The sequence below is a fragment of the Eubalaena glacialis genome, chromosome 11 (genome assembly GCF_028564815.1).
Source record: "Eubalaena glacialis isolate mEubGla1 chromosome 11, mEubGla1.1.hap2.+ XY, whole genome shotgun sequence".
Classification (NCBI taxonomy): domain Eukaryota; kingdom Metazoa; phylum Chordata; class Mammalia; order Artiodactyla; family Balaenidae; genus Eubalaena; species Eubalaena glacialis.
Window position 1 is genome coordinate 27,016,727 of NC_083726.1, and position 16,232 is coordinate 27,032,958.

General features: G+C 45.3%; 1 protein-coding gene across 2 annotated transcripts in view; it reads right to left on the reverse strand.

Moving 5' to 3' along the window:
- The window catches only part of PLXNC1 (plexin C1), a 322,454-nt gene that overhangs the window by 98,543 nt on the left and 207,679 nt on the right, over window positions 1-16,232 (reverse strand). For both annotated transcript variants that reach the window (XM_061204178.1, XM_061204177.1), the window contains 2 exons: window positions 13,925-14,059; window positions 10,421-10,521 (listed from right to left, as the gene is read on the reverse strand). In XM_061204178.1, coding sequence (XP_061060161.1) covers window positions 10,421-10,521; window positions 13,925-14,059 — 236 coding nt within the window. The remainder of the gene's footprint in view (window positions 1-10,420; window positions 10,522-13,924; window positions 14,060-16,232) is intronic.

A 16,232-nucleotide genomic window follows, 5' to 3' on the forward strand; every position in this document is an offset into this window, starting at 1 on the left:
AACACAGCTCACTAGAAGGACCTCCATGAGGGCAAAGATTTGGGACTGAGCTGTTCACTGCTAGAGAATCCTGGTGCTTAGAACAGTGTCTGACACACACTAGGTGCTCAATAAAGATCTGTTAAGTAAATGCATGGATGCTTTAACTTTCAAGGTGGAAGGGTTTCTATAACTCAGGTTGGCCCGGAGTTCCATATTTAACCAGTCATCCATGGTGGGTCCATTTGGACCGGGCTCCGCCCTCTCCTCCCACCACCATGAGGGATAATGTCTCCTTTGTTTCTCTTCCCTTTCACTATAGTGGTAGGTAAAGGTACTGGCTTGGGAGTTAGAGCTGAGCCTACATTTGAATCCTGGTTCTACTACTTACACAACCTGTAGTAAGCAGATTAATGGCCACCAAAGACATCTATGTCCTAATCTCTGGGACTTGTGAATATGTTACCTTACATGGCAAGAAGGACTTCAAAGATGTGATTAAGGATCTCAAAATCGGGAGATTATCTCGGATTATCCGAGTGGGCTCAAAGTAATCACAAGAGGCTGCATAAGAGGAGGCAGGAGGGTCAGAGTCAGCAAAAGAGACGTGATGATGGAAACAGAATTCAGAGCCAGAAAGATTTGAAGAGGCTAGACCGCTGGCTTTGAAGATGCAAGAAGAGGCCGCAAGCCAAGGAACGTAGGCTGCCTCCAGATACTAAAAAAGACAAGGAAACGGATTCTCCCTACAGCCTCCAGAAGGAACGAAGACCTTTCTACACCTTGGTTTTAGCCCAGTGAAACCCACTGCAGACTTCTGACCTCCAGAACTGCAAGATAATAAATGTATGTTGTTTTAGGCCAGCAAGGTTGTGGTGATTTGCTACCGCAGCAGTAAGAAATGAATATAGAAACCTAAGGCTGTTTTCTCTTCTCAAAAGTGGGAATTGTAATAGTACTTTCTTCACAAGGTACCAGGAGGACTAAATGGAACATGCATGGAACATTCAGGGCACAGCATGTGATGTGTGATAAGCATATTCTCCTCCATGCATGGTGACCCTGTCTCCTGGCTGGGCCTGGACTCAAGGCAGGCTTCCTGGAGAAGGGGCACTGTAATAGCTTTCTGAAGGATAAGTGGGCACATTCTGATGGATTCCTCTACTGAAAAGCCCTCAGGGGCCTTCTCTGTTACATAGTGCCCACCTCTCATGATGGCAGACCGAACCAGAGTAACTCAGGTTTCAGAAGAATGTGGCTATGGGTTACCATGCACCAGGGGTTGTCTTGGTCGAGTTTTCAGGCAATAGCAGCTCATAGGCCTTACGGTTGTTGATTGGCCCTGGGGAGGCCTGAGGAAGGCATGTCTCTTGGGAGAGAGAGGGAAGACAGACCTCAAGACAGGAGAGCAACGCAAGGAACTGGGTTTGTCCCTAAGCTAATCATTGAATTCTTTTTGTTTCTTACTCTGGGGTATTGAGGATGAATATGTTTAGCAGGCGGATTTTAGTTTTTCTCTCCAGTGTTCAAATCCCCTTCTGTTACCCCAACCCTTTCAGAAAGTCTGTTGTCAGACCAGGTTGAGAAATGACCTCGTTCACAGTGTCACGTGTTGAACAGCCAGCCAGCAGATGAAAACCTAAAAACTGCTACCAGGGGCTGCTTGGAAGTCTTCTAACTGTAAACGTGGAAGAAACATGCAGAAGGATATGAGTAAATGTTAAATTTATACAAATAAGTGAGGGGAGCCCACAGATACCTTATAATTAGCACGCCTGGGGGCTTTGTCCCCGCCCTGAACACATCCTGTGCAGGGTGGGGCATTCTGGGATGGGACAATAAAGGTGAGTGTGGCCTCTCCTATGTGGCCCATTTTCTGAAGAGGACCCAGCCCTGGTTCCATTACGTGATTGGGACCTCAAGCGGAGCCCGCGGTGGTGTTGGGAGAAGTGGAGAGGTACGTGAAATTTGGAGAAACAGCCGCTAAGTAGATGACTCAGGAAGAGACGTGAGATAAACTCACTCTTTATAAAATACACTAGAAGACAGTGACCCTAGAGGGGGCAGGAGTGGCAAGTGTGGTACAATTAATGCTTGGGTTAACGCACTTCGTCTTCTATACACAATGCCATCAGGATCATCTTTTAAAAACACAAATATGATCATGCCAGTCCTCTGCTGAAAACCCTTTAATAAGTTCCCAGCACCAACTCATAAAGTCCAAACTCAGAGCCCTTCCCATCATGGTCCCTCCCATCTACTTCCTTGCTTCCAGAGCCAGTGCTGGGGTAACATGATTCAATTTGCCATCCCCTCAAAAGATCTCTTATTGTAGTGACTTCCCTGGTGGTCCAGTGGTTAAGACTCTGTGCTTCCACTACAGGGGCTGCGGGTTCGATCCCTGGTCGGGGAGCTAAGATCCCACAGGTCGCATGGCCGAAACAATAAAATAAAATGATCTCTTTACTGTGCTGGTTCTGCTCCCCGAATTACCTCTCACCCGCTCCTTCCCTCAGTGAACATCTACTCAGGCCTCAAGACCCATTTTTTTCCTCTTCCCCAAGACCCAATTTTAATGCCACCTCCTCTCTGAAGCCTTTCCCAACCTTGGTTACAACCAAGGGCTCCTTCCTCTGGGCTTCCGCCATAGTAGTAGTTAACATCACTTGAGTGCTTACTATGAACAGGCAACTGTGCCTAGGACTTCATCCGGTTTAATTCTCTCAGCAACCCTGCAAGGGAGGCACCATTACTAGCCCTGCTTTACAGAAGAGGAGATCTGGCACAGGGAAGATAAGAAACTTGCAGGTCACACAGAAGCCTGGATTCGACCCCACACACTGGCTCCAGGTCTGCATTCTTCCTGCTGCCAGTGTGGAAGTCATCCCCCTGCATCACTGGGCACCCCAAACCGGGTAGTTCTCTGACATTCCTGCTCGGTCAATGACACCTCTGTCCCTCTGGTACACAAGGCAGATAGCCATGCTCTTTGCCCTATCATCTCAACAGCAAAGCCCCTGCACCTATGAGACTCAGCTCCACATCTCTTGGAAGTCCTTCTCCATCTGACTTGGGTACCCGTTCTTTGGGCTCCAACCTAGTGCCTCGTACAAGGCCTGGAACACAGTAGGAATCCAGTGTATGTTTGGTATCATTTCTTTACTTTCTTTGTGAGGACTTAGATCAAGGGAGAAAGAATACATCTTCCAGAAAAACAATGGCCACCTTGATAATTTATTTTTCATTTTATGGCCCCATTTTTAGTGTGTCAGACTCAAGGGGGGGGATCCAATTAATCCCTAAGTCCTGTCAATTCTATCTTCCAAATAGCTCTTAAATCCACCTACTTCTTTCCATCCCCACTACCGTCTCTCTTATTCAGTCCCCAATCTCTTGTTGGTTTACAACCACCTTCTAAGGGACCTGCTGGCTTCCAGCGGTGTCGTCTCTAGTCTACCTTGCACCAGAATGCTTGTTCTGAAACACACAAATGATCTAGTCTGTCTTCTGATTGAAACCCTGGGATGGCTTCCCAAAGTCTTTCCAACGCAATTCAAATGCTTTAACATGGGTTTTAAGACCCCTCCTCCCCTGCCCCTGCCTACCATGCCGCCCTCATTAACCAACGCTCCTCAGACGGCACGCTTCCCCTACTGTGCATTAGGCCAGGCGCCCCTCCAGCTTCCAGCCTTGGCACCGTCTGTTCCCTCAGCTTCCCCCGCTTCCTCTTTACCTGGATGACATCTGCTTATACTTCAGGCTCAGCTTAGACATCCCTTCCTCCAGGAAGCCTTCTCTGACCTTAAGTTTAGGTTAGTTTTCTTTGATGGATTCATTTTCACTGTACCTGTTGTTGTCTTTGTAACTGAAGTATAACTGACCTATAACACGATGTTAGCTTCACGTGCATAATACAGTGATTTGATATTTCTATACATTACAAAATAATCACCACGACAAGTCTAGTTACCATCCATTGCCACATAAAGTTATTACCATATTATTGACTATATTCTCCATGCTGTACATTTCATTCCCATGACTAATTTTTTTGTACTGGAAGTTTGTACCTCTTAATCTCCCTCACCAATTTCACTCATCCCCCTAACCCCTTCCTCTTGGGCAACCACCTGTTTGTTTCTGTACCCACGACTCTGTTTCTGTTTTGTTATTTTTGTTCATCTGTTTTGTTTTTTAGATTCCACATATAAGTGAAATCATACAATATTTGTCTTTCTCTGACTTATTTCACTTTGCATAATGCCCTCTAGGTCCATGCATGTTGCTGCAAATGGCAAGATTTCATTTTTTTAATGGCTGAGTAGTATTCCACTGTGTATATATACACCACATCTTCTTTATCCGTTTGTCTATCCATGGACACTTAGGCTGCTTCCATATCTTGTCTATTGTGAATACTGCTGCAATGAACATAGGGATGAATGTATCTTTTCGAATTAGTGTTTCATTTTCTTCAGAAAAATACCTAGAAGTGGAATTGCTGGATCAGCTGGTGGTTCTATTTTTAATGTTGTTTTTTTTTTTAAAATAAATTTATTTATTTATTTTATTTATTTTTGGCTGTGTTGGGTCTTCGTTTCTGTGCGAGGGCTTTCTCCAGTTGCGGCAAGCGGGGGCCACTCTTCATCGCGGTGCGCGGGCCTCTCACTGTCGCGGCCTCTCCCGTTGTGGAGCACAGGCTCCAGATGCACAGGTTCAGTAGCTGTGGCTCACGGGCCCAGCCGCTCCGCGGCATGTGGGATCTTCCCAGACCGGGGCACGAACCCGTGTCCCCTGCATTGGCAGGCGGATTCCTAACCACTGCGCCACCAGGGAAGCCCCTATTTTTAATTTTTTGAGGAACCTCCAAAATGTCCTCCATAGCGGCCGCACCAATTTACATTCCCACCAACAGTGCACGAGGGTTCCCTTTTCTCCACACCCTCGCCAACACTTGCTATTTGTTGGTTAGATGTTTGTTTGGTTTTTTTTATGTGTCCCCATGGAATCCTCCATGTCCTCTGTGCTAACCCTATTATTCTCTATTTACTTATTAGTAGATTGGTAACTCCTTAACTTATTAGGGTAGACCGGATTATTGTTCCCAGTTCTGCAATCTCTCCTGTACTGGAATAACACACCCATACCCTTTGCCACTAGAGTAGGCAGTGTATGTTTCGCTACCCCACTGATGCTGGGCTTGGCTATGTGGCTTGCTTGCCAATGGAACATCAGCAAACACGACATGAGTGGAGGCTCTGAATGTGCTGCAGAGTTTAGCTTGGGTTCTTGTGCTTCTGCTATCTGCCTTGAGGAGAGTACGTGCAGGATGAGAGACATATGAAGCAGACCTGAATCAAACTCTCCACCTGCAGCCACTGCTGAAGCTGACCCATGATCAAGAAAAACAAATTTTTGTTCTTGTAAGTCACTAAAAATCTGTTTGTTAACACAGTATTACTGGAGCAGAAACCTGACTACTAACACTGTCTCTATCCCTCACTAGACTGCAAGCTCCATGCGGGCAAGAAAGAACTGTATCCCAAGCACATAGTAGGCGCTCAGTAAATATCTGTTGATGGGATGTATGACTGAATGAATGAACGTTGGCCATTGACATGTCTGTCTCCCTAGCTGGCACGTGAATTCCTTAAGGCCGAGAACGGCATCTGATTTCTCTCAGTATCACCTAGTTATCTCACTTCCCACATTGGGTTCTTGGTAGAGATTCAATAAATATTTGTTGAAATTAGATAAATTGAATTTTGTGGGCTGACTTGGGAATCAGTCCTTAATTTATGACATTGTTTCTATGGGAAAATGCATTCCGAGTGCCAAACAAACTTGCAAATGAACTTATGGAACCTCACCCGCTCATTGGTTCCGGATTGCCAGTTTTGTGGAAATCCATAACTAAACACATGTGCTGTGCTTTGCAATATGGGAGAAACTGAGAAGCTGCTTCCAAACCCAAGATATTCAGCCTGCAAAAATTCATTTTCCACCCACACAGACAAATTCAGCATAGGCTGGATTTGAGGTTCCAACAATAAAATACTAGACTTTTTAGAGCTCACTGTTTATCTAATTGCTTTTTGTCTGCTTATACTGGATGCCTATTCTTAACGTCCGATCAAAAGGAAGTTAAGATCATTTCCTTGCACCACCCCACCTCAACAAATCCACTTTCTAGACATGTATGAAATAAAGCCCAACCTTCTCAATAGAGAAAATAAATTATTTTTCTAAATAAATCTGTGACATTTACAATAAACACAGTGGGATGCTCTACAGTTATAAGAAAACAACCCCCTTTAGAATTCCTAATTTTGAATGGTACTGACAGCTTAACACGAGTCACAGATCTGAGGCTTAGTTTTATTTCATCTCAGGTCAGAACCAAGCCAGTTTGAAACCAAGTGATCTGACGTGGCTGGGAAGGGCCATCAGTCCACAAATCTGGAATGTTTTATCATACTTAATGCACACGTCTCAGCCTGCCATTGGTAGAGTTTCCCAATCACTCAGTGTACTCCGTTCATTTAACGTATATTTTTTAAGCACCTACTATGCACCAGGCACCATTCTAGATTCTGGGGATACAGTCATGAACAAGACGAGGTTCCCATGCAACTTACATTTTAATAAAGGAAGAGGCAGAGAAAGAAGATCATTTCAAATAGTGATGGGGCCAGGAAGAATATAAAACAGTGATGTCACTGTGAGTGAGGTGAGGCTACTTCACGCTGGGTCATTGCAGGGAGACATGTATGCTGGGACCCGATGAGCAAGAAAGAGCCAGCCGTGGAAGGATTTGGGGAAGAATTTTCTAGACTGAGGAAACAGCAGGTGAAAAGTCCCTGAGGCAGGAAAAAGCCTGGCATATTCTTAAGTCAGAAAGAAAGCTCGTGTGGCTGGGGTCGAGTGAACCAAGGAGAGAGTGGCATGAGAGGTCTGAGAATAACCAAGGACCCGATTCTGGGAAGCCCTGTATTCAGGCCCTGGGAGCAGGGGAGTCAGACTGAATTCTGTGATGGAGGCCAGTGGAGGTTTTTAAGCTGGGGAATAAAATGATCTGGTTTAGATTTTTACAAGACCACTCCTCCTGGGGCAGGGGTGAGGGGACAAGAGCAGAAGCAGGGGAAGCCGTGAGCAGGCTTTTCCAGAAGGCTGGATTCCTTTATCATCAATAAAAGTCCTGATGTCTTCAACTTCCCCAATTGTTCCCTTCACCCTCTTGCTGGTCTTGATCACCAGGCTCTCCCCGAGGACACCGCTTCCCTGCAGCCCACCAAGGGCTGGCTGGTTCCTCTCCCTCATCACAGTGGTCCTACTTGTGTCTTGCTGCCTCTTCGGGATGAATCTTCTTCCTTTCTTTCCAAGCCTGGCCCCATCCCCTGTGCTCCCCAGCTCGGAAGCTCACGCCATCGGGCCATCTGCCAGACCGCCCCCCCCCCCCGACCCCTCCTTGTCAAGACCATCCACAGACCACCCCGCCCATGGGCAATTCCTTTCTTTTCTTGACTGTTTGGCTCCTCGGTCTCTCCAACATTGCTCCCATAGTCCTTCTTGGTGACTGGTCCACCGAACACTCTGACCCCTCCTCAGTTCCCTGACCCTCTCTGCCAATGATCTTGTCCTCCATCCTATTTCAGCTACACAATCACACCCCAGACCTTGTCAGTACCAATAACTCCGCCCCCTCCATGACCTTAATTTCAAGTTCCCCATAGGCCGACCACTACCTCTTCTCCAGTTCCCCAGGTCCAACAAGATTTAAACCCCAAAACAACCTCCCCTGCACAGAGCTGGCTACCTTTTCACAACTCTCACTCCCCTCGTGTCCTCACGTCCCTCTCTAGAGCTCACTTCTGGCTTGGAGCCCAGGGTCCACTATTGTAAGTACCCACATCCATATCACTGCCCATCCCTCGCAGGCACCCTCAGCTCCTGGGCCCCGCTTTCCCCTCTTGAATGTATTTCCTGGCAAAGCCCCAACTCTGGCTAAATCTAACTCTCCACTACCTTACCACTATGCCCACGGAGCCAAACATGGCTTGTGAAAGCAAACCGATGCTTACTGCTCTCACTTCAAAAGCAAGACCACTGACTTCAAGTGGGCCCTGATGTTGTCTGGCAACTGTTCTCCCTTTCCCGGCTCTGTTCTCTCTTCCACTCTGTCCCATACCTTCTCTCTCTTCTCCCTTCCAACTCCAGGGCTTCCTCCCTCACCTCACCCACCTTACATTACTGAAAATGATGTAAAGCCACATGCAAAGACACTGTGCATGCTTCCATCACCGACCTGCTCCTGAGCCCATATTCTTCACCTTCCCTCCCATGACCAAGGATGAAGGGTCCCATGCTCCTGGCTGAGGCTGGGCTCCCCGCTGGCACACAAGATCATACTTTCTTTCATCTGCTGAAAGACAACACCCCACAATTCTCCCTTCTCTCTCCTGTATCGTCAGTTTCTCTCTCTCTACTGGAACTTTCCCGACAGCACAAAAACACACTGCTATTTCATGTATCTTAAAAAACCCCAAAGCTCTCTGGACTCCACTTTTTCCTCCAACGTCTGCTCCATTTTTCTGCTGTCTTTCTCAGCAAAGCTCCTCCAAAGAGTTGTCTCCACTCTGCCCTCTTCTAATTTTCTCTTATAGCTTTAGCACCACTTCCCGTCCTTGTCACCGTAACCAGTCATCGCCTGCTAAGTCCAGTGGCTCAATTCTCTTCCTCTCTTGCCTGACCTCTCTGCACGATCTGGCACAATGGACCACTCCCCTCCTCCTTTTTTCCCTGGGCTTCTAGCAGGCCACCTTCTTTAGTCTTTCTGCTTCCCCTTCTGGTTGTTCTCTCCCCGTCTGTTACTTCTTCATCTTCTTGACCCCTAAACACTGCACTGCCTCAATGCTCAGTTCTCCAACTAATCCTCCTCTCAATCTACACTCCCTCCCTCATCTGGTCTGAAGACTTCACGACGTACCATCAGAACAGTACTAACCCCCAAAGTCATATCACCAGCTCGGACATCTCCTATGAACGCCAGACCTGTGTTTGCCAATAGAGTAGCCACTAGCTGCTACACATGGCTATTTAATCACCATCACCACTGTGACCATCACCACCATCTCCACTGCTGTCACTGAATTAACTCCTGCACAGAGCTCTACAAATATAGACAGAGAAGCTACATAAATGGAACAGATCAGAAAGATTATGGCAAACTGCTTAGTGGGTGTGTGGCGATGCAGTGCTGTTCATGATCAGTTAATTTCTTAAACTCTAGTCTTAGACAACTGACAAGAAGAAAACGTTCCTACCCAATTACAATTATTCATGAGAATCTTCCTGGCCTTGCCTCTTTTGTCTGCCGATGATTCTGAAGGAAACAGCCCGGTAAGGAAGCTCAGCAAAAGCAAGGGCAATTATACGTCTTGTTGCATCTCAGCTTCAGACTTCCTCCATGAACTCTTAATTAATTCCATCCCCATATTTTTAGTTTGTTTCCCGAACCTCTTGCTTATATTATATTCTTCCCCTCTCCCTTCATTGCTCTTGCCTTCCTCTCCCAAAGGCTCCCAAATTCTACTCCCAGTCTTCTTTTCTTTCCCTAAATTGCCCCTTGTTTAGCCTTCAGCTTCTCTGCACCTGTTCTACTCTTTCTTATCCTTTTTCACCTTTAAAAACTGAAAGCACCAAACTGACAGACACTGTTATGTTTTTTTTTTCCCCCTGCCTGAGCTGCAGCTCAGGCTCTCTCTTCCTTGCTTCTATAGCAAAAGCCCGAGTACTGGGTTGCCATGGCAACAGCGAATCCAACCAGGCCGGTCCCAGCAACGCTGGGAGCTGCCATGGCGAGGAAGCTGCTACAAGTCGCCCTGGGCCTAGATGGGTCGTGAACATCGTAATTCAAGACCAGGCTGGGCAGATTCTGCCCGGAGACTGCGACTGCACATCAGGCCTGTGCACAGCTGTACAGCGCATCCAGAGACAACATCATCAATAATCAGGCTTCCACGGAGCCAACCAAACACGTGACATCATAAGGATTCATCTGAAAATTTTCAAACACGCCTATTCTTTTATCTCCTCTGACAGAGAACATTTTGCATCTCTCTCCAGTCTTGGAGAACTCTGTAGAAAGTAAAAGCTAAAGTGACAGCTCCAACTTACGCCGGTATCCTTCCCCCAACCCCTCTCAACCCCTGCCCTCCACGCTGGGGACCCTCTCAGTGGTTCAGGTCAAATGATTCAGTAGCACCGACACAACTGGGAACATCCCTGAGAATTAATTCAGATTACACACTGGTATTTTAGTTGGCGCAGAGATCAGTTCCCCCAGGTCATTGGAACAGATCCTTAAAGTAGGGCAACAAGTGTGCAGCCGCATGACACTGTTTCGAAATTGTGAGTTGGTGAGAAAGAACTCGGGAAATACCTCTGTAGCGAATGGCACCAACCACAGTGAGGGTCTGTCGCTGCTAAACACTCCGAACAGGATTCACGTTGACTGCAGTTCGCAACACGAATTCTCCTCACCTAAAAATAAAGATGACGGCAGTTCAGAGGGAATTATGAGCAACACCAGAAAAGCTACAACACCTTATCTGATGAAGGGCCACAAAGAGACATTTATCCACTCAGACGCCGAACGTCTGTGTAATGACATCGGGCAGCGGTTCTCAAGTTCTAGGGTATGAAGCAGTTTATCAGCATCTCCTGGGGAGCTTTTGAAAGGGCAGATTCCCAGACCCCCTGCCGCTGAGACTCTAGTTGAGTAGGTCTGGGGTGGGACCTAGGAATCTGCCTTTTTAAGAGTTCTCACAGGTGAGCCTGATCCACAGTCAGGTTTCTGATCTGCCAATAGTGATTTTCAAGGATCGTGGAATCAGGTCACCTGGTTTCCAGTGACAGTCAATGGCACCTTGGAGATGAGCGTCTGGGGAAAGCAACAGGCTCTGACCTGGAGTGTCGGCACGAGGTTGGCACTTGACATGGAAATGAGGACCGCCCTCCCACACCCCTCTTAGGGTAACCCATCGCCTCCTCTCCTGGCTCACTGTTCACACTCGTCCACTGGAGGTGAAAATAGAAGAAACAGGGGGAGTTTTCCAATCATTCCTGGCCCCTAGAGCTGCCTCTTCCGGTTGTCAGAAAACAGCAGCCCCTGAGGTGGGCGCTGGTGCTGGGCAGACCCATGCCCTGGAGGCCGGCAGAGCCTCCAAGCAGGGTTGGGGGGGAGGCAGGGAGGACCTGAGCCTCACACGGTGCATTTTCAGCAGGCAAAATCCCACAGCGTAGTCAGGAAACCTGTGGAATTTATTAAGCCAGGAAGTTGTACCTGCTGGAAAGTATAAGTAACTTCTTAACACATATAGAGAAATAGAGAGTTCTAGAAGGGGTTTGTGAGAAAAGCAGGGGCTATCCCGAGGAATACCCTTCCATTCCAAGCTGACTTCGTGGCGGATAACCACGCCCATCACCTCACAGTCCCCAGTGCTGCTGACAGACGTGGCGGGCAGACCACCAGCCTGAGCCGGAATTAACCAGAATGTGGACATTTCCCTGTAGCTCACAGCACATCTTCGTAATTCTGGGGGATTTTCACAAATGTCACGGAATCTCTCCAACCTTGTTTCCTCACCTGTGAAACGGTGATAGTGCTGCTGACTTCACGGGGTTATTACCAACATTGCCCGGCACATAATAAACGTTCAATAAATGTTGGCTATTGCTACTACATGAGAAAAAGTTTCCACGGTCCAACAAACATGTGAAACCTCACAGGGAAAAAGCAAACGTTTCCTTAGCACAAGGCTTCTGAGAGCCTTTGAATGCTCTATTATGATACTCTAGGAGCGGTACAGTAAGTAACATCTGCTCCTGGGACCACTTTTGCTCAGAACATTTAGTGGAAAATGAGTCTCTAGAACATTCTATGAGAATGACTCTACATGTACTTAAACACACAAACATATAACTATGTGAAAGAAAGGTCACCATAAATACTACATTGGACCTGCTTCTCTAACTTTATACATTTATAGGGACTATTCCACAGCAATGCATCTATTTCCATATGGTTGTTTTAATGACCAGGTATTCTATGGATGTAGCAGGGCATTTTAGTTTGGCTGTTACTATCTCCCCAAGAGTCTAGGAAAGGACCTTCCTTAGGTTTTGTCTCTCTAGGGCTTATACTGGCTCAACCAGAGAACCAAAGTCTTACTAATAGGATCTCTAGCAGTGAATCTAAGTGAAGAAGGTAAGAATAACCAGCTTTGATGCCCAGCGGAAAACTCTTCCCGGGACTTCAGGCTTTGAATGGCCAGACTAGAACTCTTCACCTTCAGAAAGTGAGGACCTATCAACTACTGGTAGTTCTCACTGTGGTTCTCAGCCTACAGTCTTGGGGTCTGGGAAAGGATTTATGAGCTATTTGCAATGTTTCAAAAAGCTGATTGGAAAAACATGCACAGACTAAGCAAGGCTGCAAGTGTCTTTGCTTTGAGCTGGAATTTTATCAGCTCCGTGTGGTAGCAGAGTCAGCGCTCTGAGTGGCCATTCTGAGATGCCCTTGATAAATAACGCCTGAGAATGGGAATTGTTACTTAACAAGTGCAGTTTGTTGAGTAGACAAAAATCTTTCAAATACGAGAACCCTGGGGAAGAAATATAATAGACAGTGTTTAAATGTTGAAGCAAGCTGGTCAAAAAGGTTCTATGCGGTGAAGAACAAAGGTATATGAGATCCACTGGCCATCTCAACGCAGTCATTTTGAATAACTGGCACTTCAACATGCAAAAGGCAATATAGCCTTTTTAGGAATGTCAGATGCGAAAAAGTGCTGCACATCTTCTCTGCGACTTGGCCAGCACGTGGAGACTGATGTCATTGCTCTTCTCCATAGAATGACTGAGAGGAAAAGAATGGAAAATGAGGGTGGGCCGAGGGCATCTGTTATATCCATTATGTAATTATGTAAGTCTCACTCATCTTCTTTGCACTTTGTATGTTCAAGTGGTCATGGGTCAAAACAACCATGTCAGAATGGCCTGTTTGGTTTTCACAAATTTGGGGTTTGATACCATTTATCATGGGCTTTAACATCAGGGTAGAATTTAAGTCCTAGCCCGGACAAGGCTCTATATATATCCTTGAGAAGATATTTAACCTCTCTTAGTCCTAGTTCTTCATATATAAAACAACGGTAATTTTTATCTCACTAGATTATTGACAGATTTCATTAACATTGTTTATTATACTTTGTGGTTTGTGTGTGTGTGTGTGTATGTGTGTGTGTGTACAACTCTATGCATCTAGAGAGACCCTCTTTGGAATAGTAACTAGCACAGCGTCAGTAGGGACTCAGTAACAATTAGTTCCCCTCCTCCTTCACTTGGTGAAAGCACTTTGTAAAAATGAAGAAAATGTAAAAAGGTATCCTTTTTATTTCAGTAAGCTGAAGCAAGAAGAAAAACTAAAACAGCCAGATAAATTAAGAGACGGAGGGTGAGTGCCATATATTTCCCGGTTCATGAATGTGTATGAGACTATGGCCTGATATTAACCCCAAATTCCAAAGCCAGTCCCATCGGGTATATTCATAAATGCATCTAACCGTTCAATGCCCACACGATCAATGTGTAAATTCAGTTACCTCGCTGATTACGCTCCCATTTGCAAGCATACCTTTCTCTGAAAAACTTGGCACTGGAAATATAGCCAATAATAAAATTGTCTAAAGAGGTAATATTTCTTGCTTACTTACTGACAGTAAGGTTTTTAATTCCATGCCTGTGAACCACTGCGTGTCTTCTTGAAGCCTGCAGCAGTGTTTAAACTCAGTAGTTCAAAGTAAAAGCTTCACCACTCGATAATGACATCAATTAAACAATTTGTATTCATAAGACAGAAACAGAAACTAGTATTTCTGCCTACCTCTTTTCCAGCTGTTAGATAGATGTAGATATTCTTCTTAGGATGAGGAACGAGTTTGTAGAAAACAGGTGTTTCTTCTTTAATTTCATAGATAACCTCCGGACAATTAGAAGTCAAATTCTCACCAAGAATAACCTATTTTTTAAAAAAGAGAAATATGACTTCTATTAAATAATTTGAATTTCAGGGTGGCAAAACTTATGGCTTAATCCTAAGATTACATCCTTTCTTCCTCACTACCTACACTGGCTAAGGTACCACGTTCCTTAATCATTGGTTCTTATCTCAGCCTTCAACAAGGCTGGTGATAACAAGCTTGGTATTTCTGCTTTTGTAGGGGACAAAGTCGTGGTGCACGCACACACACACAAAGCCACTCTTCGGCGCTGGGGCAGTATCCTCATATGTGGAAGCTCATTATCCACAACTGGCCTTATGAGAAGCCACAAGTGACAGCTTCATTAGTGCTATGCCAAGTGATCTTAAAACTAAAGGCAGGCAGCCTGACAGGTACCTGCATGGGTTACTCTGATTCTCCTCTATGGGTCTACACAGTTCTGCGTTTTAAAGTAACCAGGACAACTTAACAGGCCTAAACGAGTAGGTACATATTTATATATAAAATATAAGTAAGTGTGGCTTTGAAGTTGGACATACCTGAGTTTCACTCATCTTTAGTCAATAAACATCTATTGAACATCCACCATATGTATCTGCCACATTCTAGGGTTTGCAAAAATGCAGTGAAAAAATGGTGGGAAAATCCTGCCCTTATAGAACTTACATTCACGTGCATGCTGGGGTGGGGGGAGCGTAATGATAGACAATTAACAATAAATAAGTAAATTATAAAATATGTCAGCAGGCACCGCAATGCAATGAGAAGCCTGCGCACCGCAACGAAGAGTAGCCCCCGCTCGCCACAACTACAGAAAGCCTGCACGCAGCAACAAAGACCCAACTCAGCCAAAAAAAAAAAAAAAAAGTTAGCAGGACCGACAGTATAGCACAGGGAACTATATTCAATATCCTGTAATAACCTATAATGGAAAAGAATCTGAAAAAGAATAGATTACATACATGTACAACTGAATCACTTTGCTGTACACTAGAAACTAACACAACACTGTAAATCAACTATACTCCAATATAAAAAAAATACGTTAGCAGGTGACACAGGTCAAAATTAAGTGGGGTAAAAAGATGGAGAATGTGTGTTCAGCATTATGTTTCATTAGAAGGTGACGTTTATTTAGAGACTAGCAGGAGATGCTGGAGCGAGTCGTTTAGATACGTGGATGAAGCATGCTCTTAGAAGACTGACCCACTGGTGCAAAAGCCCTAAAATGAGAGCAGACCAGTATGGCCTGAGCAGAACAAGTGAGGTAGAGAGGAGTGGACAGCAAGGTAACAGGGTGGATCATATAGGTTCTTGTTGGCCTGTGTAAAGACTTTGCCTCTTACTCTAGGTGAGAGATGCGGCGCCACTGCAGGGCTTTGAGCAGAGGAAACACGTGGTGAGAAGGTGCGGTCTGAAGCGTGGATATGAGACTCCTCGGAAGACGATTACCCTAATCCTGGAGAAATATAATGGTAGCTTGGTCTCAGATTTGCATCCTGGCTCTACCCTTCAAGTAGATGTGCTACTCTGAGCTAGTAACTTACTTAACCTCCCTGGGCCTCCATTTCCTCACCTCTAAAATGGAACTAACAATGCCTTCCTTATACACAGTGTTGTAGGATCAAATGAGAATTACGAATCATGCTTAGCACATGAACAATACTCAATGGATAATAACCTATTACTAGATTACAAGCACCTCTTGGGTAGGGACCATGTCTTAATCATCTTGGTACCTACCCCTTTGCCCCAAACAATACAATGCTTTTGAAAGTGAAGATGTTCAACATTTTGTCAGTTTGAAAACATCCAGATATGATATCTATATTCATATCTCTACCACTGTGGACATCAGTAACATTGGGCATACGATTTGAAAAGAGAAAACTGGCACCTGGGATTCTTTTCAAAGTCTACATTCACACATCTACTGAGCAATAACATGCCTGTACCACACATCCTGATGGCAAGCACATTTTTGCTATTTAATCAAAAATTAAGAGTCAAACCCAGGTGGATTTGGTGCAACTAGTAGCTCACTAGGAGCCCATGAACTGCTCACTAAGTTCAGTGGCAGCTCTGTAAAATCAATGTAACTAAATAGATTAAATATGACTTTTTCAAAAGGAAAAGCAGCATTTAGGTCCCAAGGGAGGTGGGAAAGGTCTGTGCCCCAAGTCATTTATA